The 25,315-nt window shown below is 33.9% G+C and overlaps 1 protein-coding gene across 1 annotated transcript in view; it reads left to right on the top strand.

The window, feature by feature from the left end:
* The window catches only part of LRRIQ1 (leucine rich repeats and IQ motif containing 1), a 108,777-nt gene that overhangs the window by 61,234 nt on the left and 22,228 nt on the right, over window positions 1-25,315 (top strand). Inside the window, exon 22 of the mRNA XM_065656448.1 lies at window positions 4,331-4,432. Coding sequence (XP_065512520.1) covers window positions 4,331-4,432 — 102 coding nt within the window. The remainder of the gene's footprint in view (window positions 1-4,330; window positions 4,433-25,315) is intronic.

Raw genomic sequence — 25,315 nt, 5'->3', positions numbered from 1 at the left:
ACAACAGTACAGAATTTCTTGCTTAACTTTGATTTTCCTTGATTCCTTGTATTTTATTTTAGCCTCTGAAAGTTAACTTATTTTTCTTCTAAGATGGCTAAAGGCCTTGTCTTGCTTTCAGCTTGTCTGTCCGACACTGCTCTATTACTTCTTGTTTAACCATTTCCTCTCCAAAGGAAAACTTTCTTTGTCTGTGACTGGCAGCGTGAGATGGAAATTCTTGATGCCGCACAGGTAGAAAACCAAGAAAAGGTAAAAAGCAGCTGGAGTGGGCTTTGAATCCTAGACACAGAGCACAATGGTAAAGGTATTTCCTAGACATTAGCAAATATTTTTAGTTCTAGTTTAGAATTTAAGACAGCAATGTAACAGTAATTAAAAAACAAACAAACAAACAAAACAGAGAACATAAAATACTCAGCCCACCTCCCTCCAAACCCACAACCCCAGAACAGATGATTTGACTATACAACAATGATCTGTTGAATTAACAACAATCAGAATAAAAATCTGGGGGATATTATTATTCCTTGTTACACATTACGTAAATGACCATTGATCTATATTTTCTTAGTAGCAGAAAGAAGGCTACTTTTTTGTTGTGTATTCCATGCAGCAGTATCATCTGGAAACCGCAAGCATGGATGAGTTGGGGTTCTAATTGCTGTTCAATTATGGAAGAAAATGTGGTCTTTCTTCCAAATGAATTTACAAATTGAATTATCTTATAGATAAGCATCTGTCACTGTGTGCTACTTTGATTTATTGGCTCTTTAAAGTTGGCACAGATATGTTTATACTTTTCTAATTACAGATATTGCACAACAAAAATGAAAGACATACATTTAATTTTTTCAGTTTCACATATTATCAAGAAGTTGTTTAGCAAATGCGCCGCCGGATCAGGCAGAAACTATTCCTTCCATATTGTTTCTATAACATTTATTGTGTTTGTCCAACTTATCTTCTATATTTGGAGTCAGCCGAGCAATGTGCATTAAATTACTTCTCTGGCACAGATCTTTGTCTAATAAGCCACATTTAAATGAGTATGCCAGAATCCAGGAAGATATTTGTATCATTTTGAACTATTGGACTCTTTCACAGTTCTCTGTGTGAAATCTGAAACATTTGATTGCTTGTCATCAAAGCATACATGCAGTTCATTTCCCTAGCTCACTCAGAGACTGAAAAGCACTAGTATTATAAAATAATCTGTGTAATATTGCCTACATTTGGGACTAGATAAAGAAAAGGACTCATTTTTAATAACAAAAGAGCCGTAGGCAGTGGTTGAGGTGATCCAGGTAGGTACAAATTCAACTAGTCTGGCACTGTATTAAATCCCTGTAGATTATTTAAGTTATTTTGCAAAGACTCAAAGATAAATCTTCTGATAGAACTCTCTTAGAAGAACAATTTCCATCATTTCCCTCTCTTCCCTGCTCATGGACCTTCTTTATTGCTGATATCTTTGTGCATAAATAAATGTTTGAAAAATCTAGGTTGGCACTAATAATTTCATGTGACTTCACCTGGAAGTACTTGGCGTAGTTTAACCTTGGACTGGTTGGAGTTTTTATAGAATTGGATGGGAGGCTGAATTAAGGAAAGGTGACATTTTAAAAACATTTTGGAACAATTTGAATAGACCCACATAGGAAAAGTGTGTTATTTCAGGAATTATTTTAAGTTAATCAAAAATCGTTTGGAAATCTTCAGTTACATTTTGTCTTAAGATATTTTAATCAATTTTGTCACTTTGTCTTTGGTCTTCTATTAAAGAAAGACACTGGTTTTTAACTAGCATAAAGTTAGAAGTCTTTTCATCAACACTGTATGGATCAACAGTGTATGCTGGATGTTGGCAAAATTGCAATAATAAAAAAAATTATTCTGTACGTTTTCATCTATGTAAAGCACTCGTATGGCTATATATCATACAAGTATAGAAAACACAATAGTAATTCATACTTAAAATATTTTTATAACTTCTCTTATTTAAAATTTCAGAGAGAGCTTTATAATATATTACTATTTCAAGACATTTTATCACAAATCTTACTGTCATCTACTGCCCCAAACATTTGCTACCCTGAAGAACACTAGGTTGCTCCAATTTTGTTTTCGAATTGGGAGGCCAAAATAGGCTTACTTTATCCATCTCTGCAAAGTGAAAATACCTACAAACCCAGTAATCCAGTTTGTGAATAAAGTGAACCCATTGTCAGAATCATTCTAATAATCTACCTTTAAAACTAATTGAGTTAATCACTATTTATTGTGCTTCTTGGGTCATTTAATTGAATTTATAATTAGTAAAAGTGGGTTAAAATTACTTTAAATCTGACATCCTCTGAGTTATTCTGGAAGCTATAATCGTCATAGAACAAGATGAGAGAGGTTCTTCCAGACAATTTGAGATAACCAAGTGTAAGGTGTCACTGATTCTGCCTTCAGAAGAAGGCATGGCCTAAATTACTTCCATCCGTATTTTCCATGATTCCATCATTAGTCAAGTTTTATGCTTTGTATGAAGGCAGCACCATTAAGAACATTCAAATGCTGCTGCAGTGTGGGCTGACCAAGAACACCATAACATTTTGACAATGTTTTGTCAATGCGTTATCTCTTAAAGTATCCACACCCCATTAGAGATCTTCTCCAGGCTTATAAGGCAAAGATACAGTATGTCTGCATCATCTTGCTTATGTCAAGAGAGCATTCTCTGAGGAAAAGTGGAGCTCATAGGATCCCTTTGTGTTCCATTAGTTTGTAGCTGAAGCATCTACTGCAAATATAAAGACTCAGAAAAAAAAACCAAACCAAAAAACCAAAAAAACACCAACCCACCACACGCACACAAAAAACCCCAAAACACTGACTTAACAAGGCATTCTGATCCTTTTTTCTGTACATAAGGAAACAAAAAAAAAGGAGGTACTTTTTTACTGCAGTATTATATAATAGATGCTCTTATAAACTCATTGAATAAACACCAACAAGGTCATGTAACAAGCTCAAAATGAAGCAGCAAATATAAATAGTCATGTAAATTTTTTCTGTCTGAATGTTCTTTGAGTCTTTCCATGTCTTCTGTTTTCCTGCTCTATCTGTTCTGGCACTGTCTCATATTCATTTTTACTACACTTGCATTCTTTGTGAAAATTAGATCTTTTCCTTGTCATATGTACTTTCTTGCGAAGTTATATTGCTGTTTTCCCTCTTTATTCTTATTAATTTCTACCCTTTTCTGATAGCTTGCAGTCACCTTTGTAGACAAACCTCTTCTGCCTTGTTGTTTCTCAGATATTCCTGAGAGTGCATTTGTCTGGTTGTGCTATTGTTTTCTTCTTTTAACCATGTGAAATATACTTCTTTGATTTTTCCTTTGGTTTTCCGTTATTCGTGTTATCATGCTCGGTGTCATATCTGCAAAACCCTATACTTTTGCTCATCACTATGTATCTGCTTTTCTTTCTACATTCTTCTCAGTCCTTTTTTTTTTTTTTTAAAAAAAAAACAACAAAAAACTTCCTGGTTTATTCTTTCTAACCCACCGTTTCCCTTAAACTCGTACTTTCCTCCTGTGCCAAGCAAAGAATTCTTCCTCCACATAAGAAATAATGCAAGAAAATCACCTTTCCTGACTTGAGTAGGTTTGCATTAGTTTAGATTTTGTTAATTAGACTTTGTTTTTTTCCAGTCTAGAAACATGTATGATCTAGGTTTATATATAATTCTGTGCTCATCTTTGCTTCTTTGCAAAGATTTCAAAATAGCTGTTATGAAACTAATCAAGATTTCATACTGTGGCATATAGATGAATCCATAGATTTTGGGAGTATTTTTAATTTCAATAAGGATGAGACAAGGATGTGCAGGTTCAGCCTCAAAAAATAAACTGCCTCCTGTTAACATTTTTAGGTGTAAATGACGTTATTTAGACTGCTGAATAATTCTGAACCAAAGCTTTTAGAAACAGTGCTTGGCATATATTTTGTTAATATTTCTGCTTTAATTTCAAGCTTTTAAACCAGATTTTTAAAATATTTTCTGCAAATACATGCTTCAGAATTTATTTTTATTATAATTTGGAGATGAGCTAGCTAAAAGATCAACAGTGTTAAAACCCTGCAAAATAGTGCCTTTGATTTTCAGTTACACATGTATTTATGTTGCTTTATTTTAGAAAGTGTAATCCTTTGCGAATGTAAAACCTACTTTTAAAGGTATTTTCATTTATTAAGTGGCTAAAAGGTGAAAAGCTGCTTGAAGGAATGAATGAGCCAGGTCAGACCTTTGATTTTAACTTATTCTTGTCGTCTAGACCCAGCTGTGCGCCTGGCGTTGTTCAAAAACAATGAAAATAAACATCTCCATGTGAAACCACCAAGGAAGACGCAGCCTATAAGTGCTGGTTACTTTGAAGGTATGTACAAGTATTTCACTTTATCTCTATGCATATAAGCGTATGTATCTTGTAATGTCTTCTAAGCAAGCCTACTTGAAATGTAAAACAATATGCACAAATAGAAGAAGGCAGGAATTTAGGGCCCTTATCTGTTCGTGGATATCTCAAGTTACAGCAGTGACACATTTCAACTTCAATTAATTGGGGAGGGCAGGGGGTGCTGCTAGAGATTAATTCATAATTAACTTGTACCTAATTTTTTTTTTTTAATCAAATCTTCATCATAAAAAACATTAAAACATGTCACAGAGGTATAGAATACAAAGCACTAGAATAAAAACTTATAAATGAAATATCACTTCAAATTCTTCATCTCATTGTCACCTTTTCTCAAGCTAGTCATTAATTCCTGAGAACTGTTAATATGTTTTTTCAGAATCTACTTTCATAAATATTCCCTAAAAACTCACCATTTGACAGAAGACAAGAAAATAATCTTCAGGATGTAAATATAAAATTGGCTTTCTAAAAAAAAACATTTAAATACTGATGTAGCTGTTTTACTGTTGAAATTGATGCTAAAACTCCTTGGTTTCAATACTATTAGAATAAGGCCAAGTCTATTTAAAATACTCTACTTGTAAGAAGCTGAGGATCTCCTGTGGCATTGCTTTCAGGCTGTTTCTATTCCTTCTGCAACTCAGTAGCTTGCTCAGAATGTTTTCACCTCTGTCTTTTTATCTTTTTCAAAGGCATAGCCATATGCTATCTGATTTATTCCAAATCCCACAAAGTAAAATTAAAAATAAGAATACTATATTAACATTCACTGAATGAGGATAGAAATTAGAACCTGAGACAGGCGTGCAATCAATCTGAGCATACGTGAACTGCAATTAACCTAGTTACATGAAAGTCCAGATTTGCCTCTTATTCATGAGCCCATGCTCAGATTTGGTTGGAAACAATTCTTGGTGAATTCTAAAGAGAAAAAATGTTTGCACCATTATTTGCCTTGGTTACAGGCATTAATTTACTTAGAATATAGAGTTTCTGTGTATACTGTGCCTGATTTTCCTTTCCCAGTGTCTTATATCTGTTCCTGTGGATGTGTCATATGCTGAAGAAATAGGACATGCAGAATGCCTGCAAAACACTGGATGCCCAAAGCCTACAAGCAGTATTGTGAATGTTCAAAACCATGTTGAAGAGATCAGCTTGATTCCAGGCTCTGTACCCTAAAGTCAGTGTAGGTTTAGCCTAGCTTTCCTGCCACCAGTTTGTCTGTTCCTGCCTGGACACATTTATCTTTTCCTGCCTGGCATTTTGGAAAACAAATGTACCCATTCTAAATACTGCTGAAATTGGTTTTAAATACATGGAGAGAAGGCATCATAGCAGATTAGATGTCAAAAGGCAAGCACCCAGTGGCACTCTTGTTTATCTTTCATGCCAAGGACCATTGTACTCCTTTGGCCAGATAATAAACTGAGATTATTTTTTTCAGCAATTGGGTGCTTAAATGCAATCTGCTGAACGTTCAAGAAGAGAAGCAATACTCTTCTGCTTGACCAGAAGAGGAAAATTTCCATCTACCTGAGGCATTGCTACTTCACGTGGTATAGCCAGAAAACACTAGGGTGTGCATTAGAACCCAGAGTGCAGCACAGAGCATTTATTTACGTGTATGTGGGATACCATCAGACAGAACTAAGAGTTTCTAAATTTAGAATTTGGTAACTCTTTGTGGGTTATCTGATACAAAGCAAAGCACCTGCATGATAACTTCACAGAGTTGTATTATCAGTCATTTCTCCCCTCACTCATGGAAAAGCTTGTTTCCCATTTCCCCTCTCTCACCTTTTGACCATTTCTTCCTCTTTTGCCTGGAATCGATTTCTTTGGGTCTGTTCTGCAGTGGGAGTTCTTTCTTTAACATGAAGGTGGAATGTTTTCACTCTGTATCCATAAATCTTGTAGACATCGTATTTTAAGTCAAGAGAGAACACAGACTAGTCCATTGCATGGTGGAAATAAACTTTCTCCATTCAAGCCCTTTTACATTCACAGACTGGTAGTCAGTGCTCTGGTAGAAAATTTAAATTCCTATCCATCTCCTTCATAAACCACTAAATAAATCTAAAACCCCCACACATTCTAAATATTCCTGCTTTATTTCTTGAAATTGGGAAATGGAGGGAGAAACTATAGCATCAACAGCAAGTACACATGTGTTATCTGTTAAATAACAGAATCACTACTTTTGAAAGGGGATGCCCTCGGAAGTGAAACAATTAGAACAGTTTTAGATTTTTGAACTGGAACACATCATGGCAGTGAATACATAAGAGGTAATCTAGTTAAAATGTATGATGAATGTCTTTTATCTTCATTGTGTCTGTAGTTTCTGTTTAAAAATACAAATAAGACAAAAAGGAAAAAAATTAGGTATAAAAATAAAGAGCAAAAAGGAATTATCTTCATATCTGATGCTCATGCATTTCTTAGATAAAGGTTATATTCTGTCATAATTTGCCTTCTCTTCTAAGCTACTGCATCATACCAACAGTGTTGTATCATGAAATGTCTGTAAAGGAATATCTAAACATAGTGAGTACACAGTGTTGATGCAATCCTGTTACAAAAGTTGTGATGAGCTGATATGCAAAATATTCAGATCCAATTTTTAAAACTTACACATAACTTTAATCGCATGGGACAATTCACAAATCTCTAATTTGACATACACATTGTAGGAAAGTATATTTCCAAAACTTGAATGACATCATAATTTTTTTCTGAAATTTTAGAAGAGTCATCATACTTGACTCACTGATGTTAGAAAAATCCCCACAGGGGACCATTATTTCTCATTTGTATCACACAGAAGTTAGCCAGAGACAAACTCCTTTGTATTACATACTTCATCAACAGCATGAGCAAACGTTCCGACAAACAAGAACCTACCACTTTAAAACACAAGCAACATGTGAAGAAGGGCCAAACCATGGGAGTATAATTAAATGTGTGTTGATGTATGTGTGTGTATGTATATATGTGTATGTGTCAACACATATATGTACAATACATGTGTGTATACACACACAAATATATATGCATGTATCGAGAGTATAAGTAGCTATAGGAATTCAATGAGCATATCACTTATTTTTTTATTTGTATATTTTGAAAGGAAAGTAAATTCTGAAGTGGTGTAATTTGTAGTACCAATGTGCATTTTGTAATCCTAATACTTTCTGTCTAGATGGTGTTTCAGTTTATTTCAAATTATTTTAATGTATATGGTTATTGTATAACACAGATTCATTGAAACTATTATTTAAATAAATAATATTTTTGATTCATAATTATATATTGTGACTCTAACTTCAGAAAGTTGTGCAGTAAACGACAGAATATGCGAGAGTAAATATGTGTTTGCTGCTTCTCTTAAGAAACTATAGCCTGATCAAAAACCTGAAGACGGATGAAAGCTTAATATACTTTCACTTCTGATTATTTCCTGGACATTTCTTGGGATTATGTATGTTATAGTGCTTTTTTGGTGTGATAGGGTTATGCTTCCAGCACGGTTGTTGAATTTCAGTTAGTGCTAGTTAGTCAACAAACAAAATATGTCTGTTTACTGTTTTAATGAACATTCTTGGACAGTTTTGTGTTTTGTAGATTGTGACATTTCAAAGATCTCAAAATTTTGGAAATGTTATAAGGAACACAGATAATTTTCATCATTTCCTATTTTTCAGCAAAGCATATTTTTAGAAGCTTTATGACTGCTTCTCCTCTTGTTGTCTGGAGGCTATTTCAGTTGTTGATTTAACGTAAAATAGTGTTGACCATTTTGGATAAAGATCAGGAAGTGAAGGAAGAATCTATCCTTGATACCTTTTTTTCTTGAGAAGTTCCAGTTAGTCCTGGCTGCACATCTAACAGATTATCTCTGCCAGCTGTGGGTCTGTAGTTACAGGGTCTGTAATTTCATTTGCACAGAGGAAGGATACCTGCTATCCCAACCACGTGCTTTGGCCTGGTATGGCAGCTCAAAAGTAAAGAAGGAGCCCCGAGGCCTAGCACATTGTTTTGCTACAAGTTTTGGGAACAGTATATATCTTTTGTGGTCCTCTTTTATCCATCTGCCTCAACAATTTTAGCGGGTTATCCAAATAGTTTTTGTTGAGTGGAATGAGATGGATTCCAACCCGTACAGCAAGTTGGAAGAACGCAGTAGATCAGCTGAGAGTCCAGTCAAATGATCCAAGTATTAATTGGGTATGATTCACTAAATTTATCAGAATATAATAGACTAGGATTTAATTAATTATGTAGATTAGGTGATTTATCGGCATATATAGTCCATTTATTTTTAGTCATATCCATATCCATATCCATTGGTGGCACATCTAAACCATACCCTTCAAAGAAGTGGAAACAATACAACTTGACTTCACCCAGGAATGTGCACAATGACCAACGCCAGGAAGCTTAACTATATTAAAAATACATTGGACTACGTTGTCAAGATATGTTTGCTGTAGTTTGGGGACATACGGTTCTAATTGGCTGTACTGTATTTCCTGTCATTTTATGCTCATTGGTGTCTAAAGAAAATGTATTGGGTATAATGTTAAGACAGATTTCACCAATACAAATTTGATAACGAACAGATTATGCTTTCTCAGGTGGCTTTTTATTATGGAAATATTTATTAATTTCTCTTTAAATTGTCAGTAGAAATAACATTTATTTGTCATATTGGAACAAGAATAGGAGGTAAAATGATCTTGTCATTATGTCATATGACTGGAGGATAAATATCAAGTGTCTTTTTGAAGTTGTCTGTTTTCCAGCTTTCTGATAGTTCACAATTATGAAACTCCTTGTAGTCTCAAAAGAAAAATGTTGCAAAACATTCTTATAGAATTATCTTATAGAATATTATATAGATTATTATTCCTACTGCTAATTAAAAATGTGAACTTGAGACTTTGGAAAGTGGTAAAGTTAATAATGTGAGCTCATTAAAATATTGTTACATGATGATCAACATAGTTTCTTAGGTTTTGTGTTAGGAAATGTGAATACATTGAAGAAAAATTATATATAGTAATTAAATAGACTTTTTGTTGATTTGAATCACTTGATGCTTTTAAATATCTGCATGAGAGTTTAAGAGAAGATACTGAAAATAGAATGCTAATATTAATCTTTTTGTGTACTTTAAATATTTTTTTTGTTTCTTACTTAAGAGCATTTAAAAAGACATTGAACTATAGCTAATACTTTGTGGTAGCTGATTTCCTCTTTTAGAAATTAGCTGTTTTCAATGGAAAAATATATGTGGCATCAGCTCCCAGGAAGCATATTTTTTGTGAGCATCCATTTCTAAATAAAGTCATTTTTTATTGAGCAGTGGTCTGAAAAGGACTAATAACCACATTCTAAATCTGGCCTTGCTGCAATTCTACTAGCTGAATTGCCATGTTTACAGTAAAATGCAATTATTACTTATCTCCCAGGCTTTAAGTTTGTATGCCACATTAGGGATGCAGTTTCTAAACCATACACAACTGACAAAGATGACAGAATAATGCATTTCTAGGGCATGTAAGATCTTACCTGAAATGTGATGAAAACACGTTACAGAAACCTGTAGTGTGTGTGGGAATCTATCTTTTAAAATCAGAATTCTATGGCTTTGTTTCTTATTATTTAGTTTGAGCTCACAAAACAGAACTCTCACATTGAAATATTTTCTCATTTTAAGGAATTAATGGCTCTCCACCAGCCCTTTAACATGTAAAATGAGTAGGTTACTTGTGTCCAGTACATCCAAAAAGAGCCAGGATAAAATAAACATAAGGAGTTGGATATCTTGGAAAAAATCTGTCATGGGTTTGGGTTAATCATCTCCAGAAGAAATTCAACTTGATGCCTGAAATGTAAGACTTCTTGGAGAAAGCAGTAAAGCCTGAGGCAGTGTTGATCTGAAGGAGTGCTCTCCATGGGTCAGAGCTGCTCTGCTGGCAGAGTGCAAACCCAGTTCACAACAGCGGTGCGCGGAAAAGTTGTAAAAGACTGCAGGGGCCTTACAGTGCACGCACTCAAGCTTCAGTTACATAGTTCTAGTGGCCCAGTTTCTTATTATAAAATAAAAGTAAAAAATAAAATCTGTGCCTAATTTTCTAACCTCCTGTCCATCAATGATACTGTAGGATTTTTTCAGTATTTGTGGAATGAAGCAATCCTGAAATTATGGTATATGTTTAAAAATAAAGGTGTAAACCAACATTGCTGTGCATTTATGCAGTGCACTTCTGTGTCTGAATATTTATAAATTATCTAGACATTTGACATTTTTAGTAATATTCTTTCTTTTCACATTCAATTAAAAAAAAAAAAAGTGATTTTCTGTTTGCCTAAAGATTCCAAACAGGAGGTGTTTGCCATAGGTACCTGCAAACTTAATATTATGGATTATCACTGTGTTTCTAGTCTTCAGGGTTTCTGTATTCACATTTTGACCAGATATTTCACCTGCCTGTGTATTATTTTTGTTCATGTATCCACTGTTTTGCAGACTGTTGTAATTTGTGGTGATATCAGGACTTTACGAGTGCATCAGACTTAAATGTGGTCTCTGAGCTAACAAAATTCCAAAACGTGGATTTTATACAACACGTAGGCTATCAACTGTGCTTCCACAGCATAGTGGTTTACCAATCTTTTACCTGAAAGGAACTGTGTGTAAGAACAACAACAACAACAAAAGTCTTACTGTTTTTTGCTAATAACTAGCCAAAAATAACTTCAGTGGGAATGAGATTTCACCCAAAATGTCATCAGATGTTGAAAATTAGTGTCTCTCGTTGTTGAATAAGGCAACACAATAGTTCAGATAGTTTTATTTGCATCTTCTGAGATTCTACATCTCTTGTTTCACCTTTCCTTGACATTCATGTCCAAAAGCTAGGTAGTGTGGTTATCTGCATTTCAACCAACATATACATAAACTAGTTGACTCCATGTTCACAGCTTTTAATACTGCATAAGGCAATCATTTTGGATGAATAGACCCCCGAGTACTGAAGCATTTCAAATCCTTTTTCATTTGACCATTCAGTGACCTGATAACTATTTCCTGTCCCTAAGTAAGGTTGTGACCCAGGTCTTAGAGTGCAAAAGACAGATAATTTTAGCAACAAGTTAAATCCAAATGGATTTGGTTGGAGGGGGTAAAGGAGAATAGATTTGGCTAAATTCCTCTGAAATAAAGTGTTGCAGCACTTGGATTTAGTAAGTCTAGTTAAAACTAATTGTTGAATTTGTTGCCATCTGTTTGGATGCCTGGAGATTGTAGTCAGTTTTGGGGTGGTTTGTTTGTTTGTTTTGCTTTTACTGAACGATACCCAATACTCTTTTTACACTTCAAAAAAAACAATTGCTAATGAAGAGATCGTTAAAAGTGCATTTTCGGATATACTCTAAGCATTTTCCAAACTGAGTATTTCAAGCATTAAAATCATATTGGTATGCAAATGCTATTTTAATATAGGCCACAGAAAGTGTATATTCTGTATCTATAAAAGTATCATGAATGCATTTCAGAAATGTTCATCTTGCAAAAGAATTTCCATTTGGTATGGGTAAATGAACAAGGAATACAATGTATTCTTAGAACTGTTTTATAGGTGCAAACTTGTTTCAGTTGGAAAACATGATAGATTTTAAATCACACTTAAATAAATATTTCCTGTAGGTAAACATTTTAATAGCAATGCCTCTGCATATTTTAAGTACTTTCAGAGGTGAGTTAAAGGAAGGCCTTCATCTCAGAGCTTTTTATTGATTTTAAAATATAATTAGTTAAAGTTTCTTATAAAAGAATTCTCTTTTTCCCATTCTGTAATGGAGGTATGGTGTCAGGGAGAATTAATACTATTAATGGGGATAGACATCAACAGCATTCCAAAAAGGCCATTTTCATGTGTTTAATATTGAACACACATTTAAGTCTCTATTTTCATAAGGAATAATATTGTGGTTCAGATAAATAATATATTTTGGTAATGTACAACATTTTTCAAGCAAAACAGTAAAACAAAACTCTAAAATTGAAATCTAGGTATTAAAAATGGTATGCTGTTTAATACTAGCTCTAATAGCGAAGTCCTGTACCTTTTACAAGTTTCATGTAATATATAAAATAGTAGGTATGGGAGACTTAAATGATTTTACAAGCAATTGCAAGTCAAGTGGCTGAAATATTTTAATAAAAATGTACAATCATGCAGTGATATCTGTATAACTTCTATGCTGTTATTTCTACGATGTACATCTTCCAACTTCATAACATTACAGTTCACTTCTTACCATGCGCAACACAGAAACATTCTAGCGGTTGTTTGAAATTAGTAGGTTTGTGCTGTTTTGATGTATGAACTGCAGATATTTTATCTGGCTTATGTGGATGAAAAAGGTAGAAGTACTGAATTTTCCAGTTATTTTATATACATATATATGTATATTTTTCTCATATTCCTAAGAAAGGCTGCATAGAGAGATAATATTTTTGAATAAAATTTTATTCACATGACAATACAGAATAGTTCTTCCTTTGCAGGTTTATTGTCAGGTTATTTAATCCAGCATGGTTATAATTTCATAATTGCTACATTTGTAGAATCTTGTAGATAACCTAGGCCAGGTAACGAGATAAAGAAATCCAAGTAGCCAGACAAAAGAACAACATAATTTCACTTTTGCAGTCATCATTAAGCAAGCAGATTATTAACAACTTCAATTTTTTTTAATGATTTCTAAATGCAGATTCAGTATCAGGCTTACTAAGAAATTGACTGTAGAAAGACATCTCCCTAAAGCTTTTGCATGCTTATTGTTTTCTAATATGAAGCAAGCTTAGTAGTTTTCAGTTTATGAAGAGGCCAGGGATATCTTTTCTCGAAGACAGAATTTAACTTTTAAAAATGGGGAATTTAGACACTACTGTCTATTTCAAACCTAAATTTACTGAGAATCTGCTTTAGTGGCTGATGTATATTTTGTAATCGAGAAATTCGTAGTGAATGTAAGAAGAAAGGAAGCTATGTGCTACTAAGGCAGAAAGTTCTGATTTAACCTACCAATGACCTGGCTTTGTTTGTTCAGATGACAGTTCTAAAAGTGTGCAGAGAATATTCCCTTTTAATACAGTTATTTGCCGCAAGCCGTGACCTCGCTGCCTGTCAGGGAGCAGGTCTGAATTGGCCCTTTCTCTGATATCGTGACATTGCTTCTGTTGCCTCGATTGTGACCTCTGATTGCATGATACCCCTGAGAGTTCAATTTAATAAGCGTGACTCCTGACTCTTAGCCAGGTCTGCCTTCTTAGGTTTTGTCAGACTCTACTTGTATTCTGGTCTACATATGCTAAAACACTGCATAGGCTGTCATCATACCATGTGAGTTGTGTGCAATGCATTCAAAATTCTCTTTTAAAGATCTTTCATTTATTGCAAATGGAAATATTGATAAAAGCTTACTTGGCATCAGTTTTAGAAGTTGCTTCTTCCACAGTTATGGTTGCTTGGGATTTTGGGGTTTCATACCTTTGTACAAGTAGTTACTATTATTTCACTATATTAGTAAGCATGTGTGTTATCCATGCATTGTGCTAATTCCTGAATTTGGTTTTGTTGGTTTTTTTTTTTATTTCCCCTATGAGAGTGTTATATAATTCTATGACTTCCAATCAACAATCTGTTTGTTCATTATAGAAGTAGTAGGAGCAAATCCCCTTTTTTCACTGCATAATTAATACAGTTTCACAAAGAGACAATACTGATGAGCACCCAGAGGACTGTGAGATGTAGTTATTCAAGACCAGTCAGGTGCAAGCTGAAGAATCTGTGTGGAATCCAAGAGAAGGTGAGTAGAATTAAGATTTTTTAAATGTAATGGGAAATTAAATATCTTGGGTTTAGTGACTATTTTGCTACATCATTGCATTCTTTTCTCCTGTTTTCCTCCTCTTCTAGCCAGAATCCTGAAGGAGAGTCTGTTCAGAGACCTGACTGCCTTGAGGACGATGATGCTGTTCAGACATTTCTCCAGTTTTAGTATCCCTTGATGCATTCACTGCACCAGAATTTGGACAAGTTCAAAGATTTGAAAGAGACTTTCAAAAACCGTGGTACAAGTTACAGAGAAGTTTCTGTATTTACTTACATACAATTTTTGTATTCTCATTGCAAATACATACACCTTTTTCTAGCCTCTGTATCAGTACCCCTAACATACTGCTTCTAATCAATGTATTTTCAGAAAAGCAGGAAAATCTTGCTGAACAGAATAATGCTTTGTACTCACTTTTGTAGTTAAATTTAAAAAAAAAGAAAATATTACCATCTAATATTTCTCTATTTCTTCAACTGTTTTAAAGAATTTGGTTCATCTTTTCACTCAGATTACTTTGTGTTAAAATTGTTATATCTTGTATGAAAAGGAAATTATGTTAGAATATTTCTTACAAAACAAGTTCTCTGATGTAAGGCAAAAAGCAGATATTTTCTTGTTACATTCAAACTTGGCAATGAAATGCTTGTTCTTCTACATGACACTGACTGTTACAGTGGAAGTAAAATCTTGGTTTGACCAGTTAAATTTTTTTTTTTTAATCTTTTAGACAAATTCCTATGTAAGATAACACAACTTTAATAGCCTAATTTAGTCTATAAGGTTGCAAAACTCATAATCATCTATTCTCTTCTTCTAGAGTAAATAGTGTAAGATTAGCTATTGAAGTTCCTTAATCTAAAGTGAGAGTTTGCTTACCTAACTGGAATTTATGGGGTTTTACTCCTTTTTGGATCAGAACTTAAAGCTCTATAAATTTCTGTGCTATTTGCAGGAGCTTAGATAATTGGCTGCAAACAAGCAAAGTTAGGAATGGACAACTCTTTTACCTGTCATTAGCCAACAGGTAAAGCAAATCATGCTTTTAAGTTAATTAGTTATGGCTGTATTGAAAGCTATTGCAAATATAAACAATGTGCATGAGGCAAATTCACCTATTCAGAATCATCATGGTCTTTAACTTATTCCCTCCTTTTCCAAAAAAATCTATCTACATATATATATATGTATATGTCAGTGAGTTGGAGAGTTTGGTAGCAAGTTTAACTGAAAAGCTTAGTAAAAAAGAAACAAAGACACCTACTCTAAGAACAAAATATTTACAATCAAGCTTACAGAAGCTCAAATTATGGAGTTTTTGTTTGGTGCATTTTCACATTAAAAAAAAAAATTTAGATAAAGGTCTAAACGAAATTATATAAAAGGACAGGAGTCCTTTCATTCAGTGAGGTAAATCATTCAAACCTCTATATGGATAGAAAAAACTCTGCCATTGTATCTATGACTGATCCAAAATCAATATAAGTAAGTCAGTTCAATTCCCCTGGGGCTGCATACTCTTGAATTTGTGTTGGTTTCTCTAAAATCATGTACTATGTTTCAATTATTGCATTTTTCATATCTTTACAAGCTCAAAATTGCAGTCCAATTAATCAAGAAATCTATAAAAATACTAAACTCTTTCAGACATATGAATTAAGAATTAACCCAGGGCAGCTTCTAGGTGAACTGTGGTTTTGTTTTGCTTTTTTTACCTGTCCTTCTTTACAAATGGAATTCCTTTTTTTTTTCTTTTTTTTTTTCTTTTGTTCTTTCTTTTTTTCTTTTATAGATCTATAAGACACTGAAATTTGATATTGTTTATTTTCTTCCATGATGTATCAACCAATTAAGTATAACTTAATAAGAGGAATTAGTACTTTTATGTCTACATTTATTTATAGTCACTCAAGTTTAGTATTTATGGTTATTTTTAAGCTATATATAAATATATGAGAATTGTACGTGCTTGGGGATTAACTCACTTTAGATGCAGAATCTTAAGAACTATGTCTATCTGAGACTTTTTTTTCCGTTGAATTCAATTAGCATCAAATCAAACCTTATTTGTACAATGTTTGGCATAGTGACAGGCCTGATCTTCAGTGGTACCTCTGGGTTTTACTATAAAGTAAATTAAACAGCAGCCTTGCACTTAGTCTATGTAGACTTTGTGTGTATATCTGACAACATAGAGTAGTTCTGCTGTTATGCATTACTGCACTGACATAGCTGTGAATTGTCACAGTACCTTCATTGAATACCAACAGGTATTTTAAGTCAGCATCAAAAAATAAGCCAGAAATAGTTTCACCTCCACAAAATAAAAACAATTTTAAAATGAAAATTACATGCATACATAATAGATAGAATAGATAATGAATTCACAGGTATTTGTAACTGAACTGCATATTGAAATTAATAATTTCATTATTTCACTTTCAGTACTACTGTGCATTGATAAGTACCAATCACATATGGTACTGCTGCACATCATGCGTGTTGATGAACATGAGTTCTTAGAAACTAGTTCATATATTATTCAGATAACTAGCTAGAAAAAATGTTGATTCTCAAGGGTAAACATAATAATATTTTTTAATGCACATTCGCAAGCTGTGATACAAAATTACTTATTTTAATTACTTGTTTCTAAAAATTATGAGGCAATTGTTAATGTGGTATAAGTCAACTTTACTGACTAACTTCACGCTACTCCCAAGTAATGATTTTTTTAATTATTTTTATTTTTTTAATATTTGTCATACATGTCTTCTTGTTACCTAGCAACCACAAATTGTTATTTTGAACAAATCTTTTGTTAGATTTGGGGGGTTTTTGTCCATTTCTTGTACTTTTAGGTCCTCAATACAAACAAAAGCTACCTTAATGATTGTCACACTCAATCAAATTTATTGTATTTTGTATTGTTTGCCCTCTTGATAGGGGACAACGTAGTAGTTGGACCTTCTGCACTCTTACAAAATGTTATTTTCTATTTGTTTTTTTGAGAATTCCTTTGGAAGATCTGATGTCTTAAATAATTTAGCTTGGTTTATTGAATTTAGAGAAAGATACTCCTCTGGCTTGGACTCCATATGAAGTGATAATCTTTTCTTGCTTGGGAATGCTGTTTCATTACTGAGTAACTAAGCACTTCTGTTCAAGGTCTTGATTGTTTCTGTCAGTTAATATTAAGAACTGAGAATGGACAGAAATAAAATCTATCTAAAGATTCTCTAATTTTTTTTTTAATGTTATGCATCTCTTAATTTTCTCCTGAGCAATATAAAATCCATTCCTCTTTTCAGTAGAGAAAATCTAGTATTAGGGGTTGTATTGATTCCCAAAGATTAAGAGAAAAACTAGAGATAGGGTCTGTACCAGGCAGATTTGGGGGATGAAACAAAAACTATGTGAGAGTGTAGTGATAAGGATAAACAAAATAGACTCAATCTACTTCCATCTTATTTCTTCCTTATATTTACTAAGGGATAACTAATCATGGAAATGCTGAACACAAAATTTCAAAATATTTTTTTAGTTCTCCTGTATTTCTTTTGTTCTTGAAGGGCCCTGACCATCCAAAGATCTCTGGGTAACTCTTGGCTACACTCCAAATGGACTTCTCAGCATCACTGTGGGTGAAATTTGCTCATGCTGAGTGGCTGAAGCAGGTAGTGCATAGACTACAGAATATCCTGCTCATAGAAGACTACACAAAAGAATAATGTGAAAGTACATCGTAGTGCTGTAAGGGTTTTTTTAATGTACTTTTTGAAGTTGTAAAAGCCTGAGTGGATCTTGAAAAGTGCCGATTACAGGAAGGAGTAGTTTACATCAGGAACACATCTCTTTGTATGCATATGGGTAGAATATCATCCCTGTAGCGTCTCCATTTTCGTAGAGTTGGAGTTTGGTTTGGGTTTTTTTTGTTGTTTGTTTGTGGGGGGGTTTTGTGTATTTGTTTGGTGGTTTTGTTTTTTTTTTTAAAGAACTAACTTAGCTTTTCAAACATGAAACTATTTCATGTTATTTCACAGCCTGTACATAAAAAAGTCTTGGGTGGCTGGATTGAGGAATGCTAGTCTCTTCTTTTTAGTTGCAATGCAGCTTCAATCTGTTTAGGTTTTGGGAACCTGAGGAAGCTGTGTGTGCCCATGTATGTGTCTCTGTGTGTATGTAGGTAGATGCTGAGATATTAAAATTTTCTTATATATACTCTCAATTGTATCTGTTGTCACTTGTTTTACACATTGCCGAGTAAAATACAATCTGTCTTCACTTTCACCACAGCATTAATCCAATATGAAAGTCTCTGGCTATGCTAATAGTAATGCTGTTTATGATATTATTACCACAGTATGTGTATAGTGTACTGGGCCTGAAGGGTTTGATGTTTGGTTGTTTGTTTAATTAAAAATTTAACAAATGCAAAATCATAGACTGTCACCAGAACTTGATATTTGCATTTCTGAACTTGGAAGGTTTCCGAGAAGTTAGAATCTTAACATTTCCAAATGTTCGTGCAGTTTTTTCTTCTGCTTTTCTATGGTGAATAATTCACGCGGCCTTTATCATTCACTGAAGTTAAAATAAATAAACATAACTACGTGTTTAATTCCAGTATTAAATGACTGCTGTAGCATTCTGAAGAAATAAACCAATTTTGCAGAATGTTTCCTTGACACGAATGTGTTTGAACAGTAGTCTACGTAACTTTAAATGTAATGGTTTAAATGGTACAAAATTAACCAGTTTAATCAAATGGCAGAATATTGTTTTGTTTTCTGGTTTATTTTTTTAAATAAATAATTCTTCATCTGGTGGACAAGGGAATCTCGTACAACTTGTTAGAGAGTGTGGGCCTGTGTTAAACCAGTGCGCTACTGTTCCTTTATTTTTGCTTCCCATCTCTATGACTTATTTTTGATTGACTCATGCAACCTATTCTGACATTATTATTGTTATTAGCCCTCCGCTGTTAAATTCCGATATCTCTCCCCAAATAGATCTTCAGGTTCTTATCCCAAGATTCACTGCCTGAAGCGTATCAGAACAGTCATAAATTAGCAAAAAATAAAATCAGCAACTGTATGTGTGACAGCTTCCTGTACACACCTCAGGTAAAATATTTGTTTAGGTTTATAGATCAACTCAAAAAGATGTTGTATGTCTTAGGAAAGATCATTATATGAAACTGATATTGTTATGAAGGACATTATAGAAGATGAGAAATTGTGTTCAACATAAATGGAGGAGTACAGAGAGTGGTGACAGCCCATACAAGTTGCGAAAGTTGGATAAACTGGAAGGAAACAGTGTTTGATGCTGCCTTGAAGTCTGTGCAAGGAAAGTGAAGCTTATCAAGTGATTCAAGGGGAAATGTACCATGTTCACAAGAAAAGCATAAGCAATTTAATAAGGAGAAGTAGTTTGCAATGTATTTGTGTGACCAGAGAGTTGCAGTGAGAGATTAAATAATCAGGAAATACTGAGAGAACTTCATTGACGCTGTTGTGATGTGAATAGAGAAAAATAACTTTAAATGAGGTGTCTTAAAAGTACACCATTGAAGATTAAGTAAGACTTGGATTTCCCTCAAAGTGGGGAAAGGAACGAAGTGAGCATAAGCAATAAGCTAGGGTTAAATACTAATTCTGATAAATAGTATTGGTGGTGTATTCTGCAGAAGTAAGAACAAGTAGCAAAATAGAAAAGAACGCGTGGGAAGGTCGAAGTATGAAATCCTGTTTTCCTCGAATACAGAAGGTGAAATTTGTACAGTTTCAGTGGTTCAGGAATCTCGGTGAAAGGGTTCAGCTTTTGCATAATCTAATAATAAGCAGGATGAACTAAGTAGATGAAGTTTTATTATTGGTGTTAATCACTCAGATCTAGAGCACAGTGTGAAACACAGCAAAAAATAGATATTAAAACAGGGAGAAAAAGGGCAGCCAAAATAAAGACTAAGGTCTTAACTGAGAGTGTGGTGAATACCCGGATATGGTGAAGGAAGAATGAGTGTGAGGGTGAGGTAAAGAACAGTCATGTGGTAAAAAGGAGATGATTACAATAGCAGATGAAGAGATTAGAGAAGGAGGTTTGCAGATGGAATAGTAATATATTAGACCTTATTTATAGTCTGAAAAAATATGAAATAGCTAGTAAAAAAAAAAGAAAAAAAAAGTTTTAGGAAAAAACCTTTTTTTTTCCCCTTTCACTATTTGCTTTCATAATTTTCAAAAGGCATGCTATTGTGGGTTGATCGGCACTCCCATGTTCAAAACTGCTTGTAATGTAATTGATAATGCATTTTTAAACATGAAGATATTTTGCAGGCCATAACCTGATTTGGTATTCTTGTGAAAAAAAATCTATATTTCATCTTTTATTCAACTGTGGGCTCAGACACTGCTAGGAATATTTTTATTTCGTTCATTCTTGCCCTAGAGATGGAAGCTGATTTAGTCAAAAGTTACTCAAATGAAAAAGTAACATCTAAAAATAACTAATCCATACGGTATAGCTATGTCACAAACAAGTTTCTGTGTTTTTAAGGTAGAAGTGTATGTGTTTCACTATCTGAAAATTCCACATCTGAGTTGTAGATAAACAATATCTGGAGATACTATAATTTTAGATGAAAAGAACTCTTTATCAATTACTGCCACATGATACTACCAACTGTCTGGAAGTTTTATATATATTGCTAACATAAATTAGCATGTAAGCATGCTAAATACCATTCTTTTTCCAAAACCAGTGTTTTCGGCATGTAACGATCACTATGTAATGCTTAAGTGTATTTAGTGACTTCTGACACTGTAGACTTCTGACAAATGTGTCAAGATTTTTGTGGAAGAGAAGAAATTCCTCTCATTTCTCTAACAGTCTGCTATCGTTTTCTGGGTGGTTTTGGGGGTGAAAGTGGTGGGGTTGTTGTGGTTTTTTAATTATTGTTATTTTCATATCTGTTTTCAAATTCTTCAGTTTCCCCCCTTGGTAGCAATGTTATTACTCATGTAGTTCTTGCTCTCTGTTCTGTGTGTATTATAGAAATTGTAACAGAAATAATGTGATTTTGTTTTTTGACTAACATATGGAGAAAATGAGATAAAATTTGGATTTTAGGTTTGGGATTTCGAGACTATAAGGTGTATTATAGCATAACTTTATAGAAGACAGGAGAAATTATAAAAATCCTCAAAGGGTATATATAATTTTAATTTTCATTCAGAATAATCTTTTTATAGAGTTCGTACACTCATATACAGACTCACATGCACACACGCTCATAAAATATATTGCTGGCTAGTAATGTATACCAGAATACTGACAGATAAGAAAAATGTCAATGTATTAATAGCATAGACATGATTTTTATACCCATGCTCAGCTACTTAATTCCTTAATTAAGAGCACCATTTCCAGAATACATATTGAGAAAATTAACTCTGGTCACAGATTTTTTATATTAAGGGAGGAAAACTTAGAATGCTGAAGAAATTCCAAGCCCTTCTTTCACATTGTAGATCTTAGTTTTCTTAGTCTCTTACTTGATTTGTATTGGACTTCGTATGAAGCGAGTTTTGAATTGAATTAAATCATCCTCTAAGCACAGAATTTAACTGTAAAAGATTGGGTACAGTGCAGACTTCTTCACACATTTCTCTGTTTCAAGAAACATATGACTTATTAAAGTTATACCTTTTATCTTCCCATTGTCAACAAATAGATTTGGAAAAATAATCACCACGTTGAATCAGGTTCCTTAGCATCCTGTTGCATATAAAATGACATATAAAGTTGCATATAAAGAGTCGAGTAGCTAACTGGGGTTTAGAACAATCAAGATCAGTGTTTCCTAGGAATAAAATCTGAAAATTAAAATGCAGAATCTGAAAGATCACCCTGAATTATGTAACCATCTTCCTTCTTCTTGTATACTGGCTTGCCATTAAGAACACTTGCCCTAGCACTGAGGAATGTGACTTTGAGGTACTCCTTAGCCTGGTGAGATTTGAACCTCCAGCTTCCACGTGTCAAGCTATTCCCTTTGCATACACTTCAATCCTCTTTTTAAAGCTGACTGCTACAGCTGAGGGCACTAGATGCATCAATCTTGAAGAAAAACCTATGAGAAAAAAAACTATCTAGGACTTTGGGCTCTTCACCAGAAATAGTTCACAGATTCTTAGCCCTTCTCCTTGACATTTTTATGGATCTCAAAGTTCAGGTTCTTACAGGTTTGCACATTGATTTGAGGACCTAGAAAATAATTTGTTATTTTCCTGTAATGGTCAGTTCCAAGGACATTTCAGGTGCCCAGGCTCTTCTGAATGAGTTCTCTCTACTTAGATACCCATGATCTGTAGGAAAATGGCAGTAGGTGCCCCTGAAAACTGCCCTGGATCTGGCCTAAATGCACAGTATGTGTGTGGACTATTAATTGGCAACACCTAAAGATCATTACCGTATTAATGCCAAATGTAAGACCAATCTTAAATTATTAACGTGTGTTTCATATTTAAAAAAAACCCTGAAAGCTTAGAAGTGATAATCTAATGAGAATACAATACCTCTGTAATTTATTTGTATTTTGATGGAGTTGTGCCTTCTTTGATGTATTACTTTTTTCTTTGATATTCTAAGAGTTGTCTGGGTTTAACAATTAAAGATTATAGGTCTGATCTATTTCAAAGTTGCAGAATGCTTACAGCTCTTTGGAACTTCTATGGAGTTTGTGAGTGTTTGTACTTCTACAAAATCAGGTCCAGGTTTAAAAAAAAAGAAAAAACAGAGCCCTAATTTAAGAAAGCTATCAAGCAAATGCATGATAGTGATACTGATACACCAGATCCTCAAACATATGACATTCATGAGTGGAATAGAAAAGTGATAATTCTGTATTTTAATTCATATCATATTATTATTTCATAAGTATTAAAAAGAGAGATTTTACTATTAAACAGGAAGAATATGAGTATATTCCAAATAAAAAGAATAGAATACAGCTTTCTGCAGCATTATTACACAAATTGACAGTCTCTGCCCATTTGAGAAAAAAAGACACCATTAACACTAATACAGAATTAGAAGACTCTGTTTAATAGCATATATGATTTTAAGAAAAACACCCTATTGTGTTCACTTTTGTCTTGGTCACTTTCTTGTTTCAACCATGTTTCAATAATTAACATGCAAAAATAAGTAAAATAAATTAAAAATAAAATGTTATTAAGTAAAGCCAGTTGTGTTTCAAACATATTTCATCCAAAAATTCAAACTGCAGCTTAGGCAAATTATTAACAATCATTTTGGAAAAATAACCTGCTAATTGAAAAGTATTCATTTTTTTGTAAGTTTTCTCATAGCTTATTGGATGTGCATCTTCTTTTGACTGTCACTGACACACAGACTTAGACATGCAGTTCTAACACTGGTTTTAAATCCTTACATAGAATTCCATTTTAATGGAGGAAAAGTTAACAAACATTTTAGTAAATGCATAAATAATACTGATCCTTTTAATAGGAAGAAGTAATTCTTCTGAGAAAGATTGTAATGCTGGACCAACTTTTCTGCAAATAGAGATAAGAAAAAAACCTAGAGATTTCTTGGGGAATTATTCCTCGTTAGAGAGCAAATGCTGAAAAGCAGCAGGCTCAGTCTCCAGAACTGTTCTTATGAAGTCATACAGAATGTTTCTTACTGCTGTTACAAATTGGCATCTTCTTCATCTGAAGAGCTATAAGGGTACCAGTGTGGTTGCAGGCTTGGACCAACCTATAAATTTTCAAAATGTAAAGGTCAGAAAAGTGTACTCCTGAAACACAAACAGGAGAAGGCAACATCATAAACTTAGGAAAGAAGACATAGCTTCCACTTTAATCAAGGAAGGTGTTTAACTCTGTAATTAGGACTCTATATTTTAATATTTGGTGCTGATTGAGCAGTTCATTGCTTGAGCTTTTTAGTCGGCTCTCGCAACCTCATTTGGGTAGATACAGTGACTGTCCATCCAAGCTTCTCATTTTCTGTCTTCCGAAGGAGGTAAACGAGAGTTCTTCACATCAAATGAGGATAAATTCTTCTGCCTAAATTCTAGTCTGTAAGTCACTGGCAAGACATTTGGCTTCATATTCTGGATCAGGACTTCACCTAATTTTAATAGGCTACTTATGGTTTTAGCAATTTAACATGTTCAGCCCAAGGAATGGATTTGGTTTGAATAGAGATTTTCTATACCAAGGGAAATGGAGAGGACAACCAAAAGGCATTTGTATTTCAGACTACAAAATAAGCTATGATACTTTAACAATATTCCCTTGAAGCTAAAGGATAAGAGCAATGAGCTCACTGCCAAGCCAGGTAAAATGCAAGTGAGGAAATTCATTTCTCAGCTTATCACAGAATCACAGAATGTTAGGGATTAGAAGGGACCTCGAAAGATCATCTCGTCCAATCCCCCTGCCAGAGCAGGAACACCTAGATGAGGTTACACAGGAATGTGTCTTGGTGGGTTTTGAATGTCTCAAGAGGAGACTCCACAACCTCCCTGGGCAGCCTGTTACAGAAGGATAAGTCTAAAAAAATACTACAGGTAATGTAGCAAACCTCTTAAAAGGAAGATTGTGAATAACCTGTAACTTCAGTTTCTGTTGTCGAAACAGGCTTAAAATACAGAGTGTGAGGAAACCGTTCACCCCAAAGGCAGTTCTGACATCTCCTCCCACATCCTTTATAGTTATTGATAGTTAAATCATTCATAGTGGGCAAATGCACTTGATAGAAAGTGAGGTGACCTACGTTATTTGCTGGTTCAAGTGCAAAAGGACAGGTATACTCCTGCAGTTTATTAGGAAACTTCTAGTAGCTGCTGAATGCACCTATCGCCAACAGAAAGAAAAATCTTTGAAGGAAAAA

This window comes from Caloenas nicobarica, chromosome 1 (assembly GCF_036013445.1).
Source record: "Caloenas nicobarica isolate bCalNic1 chromosome 1, bCalNic1.hap1, whole genome shotgun sequence".
Lineage (NCBI taxonomy): Eukaryota > Metazoa > Chordata > Aves > Columbiformes > Columbidae > Caloenas > Caloenas nicobarica.
This window is presented reverse-complemented; position numbering and strand designations above follow the sequence as displayed.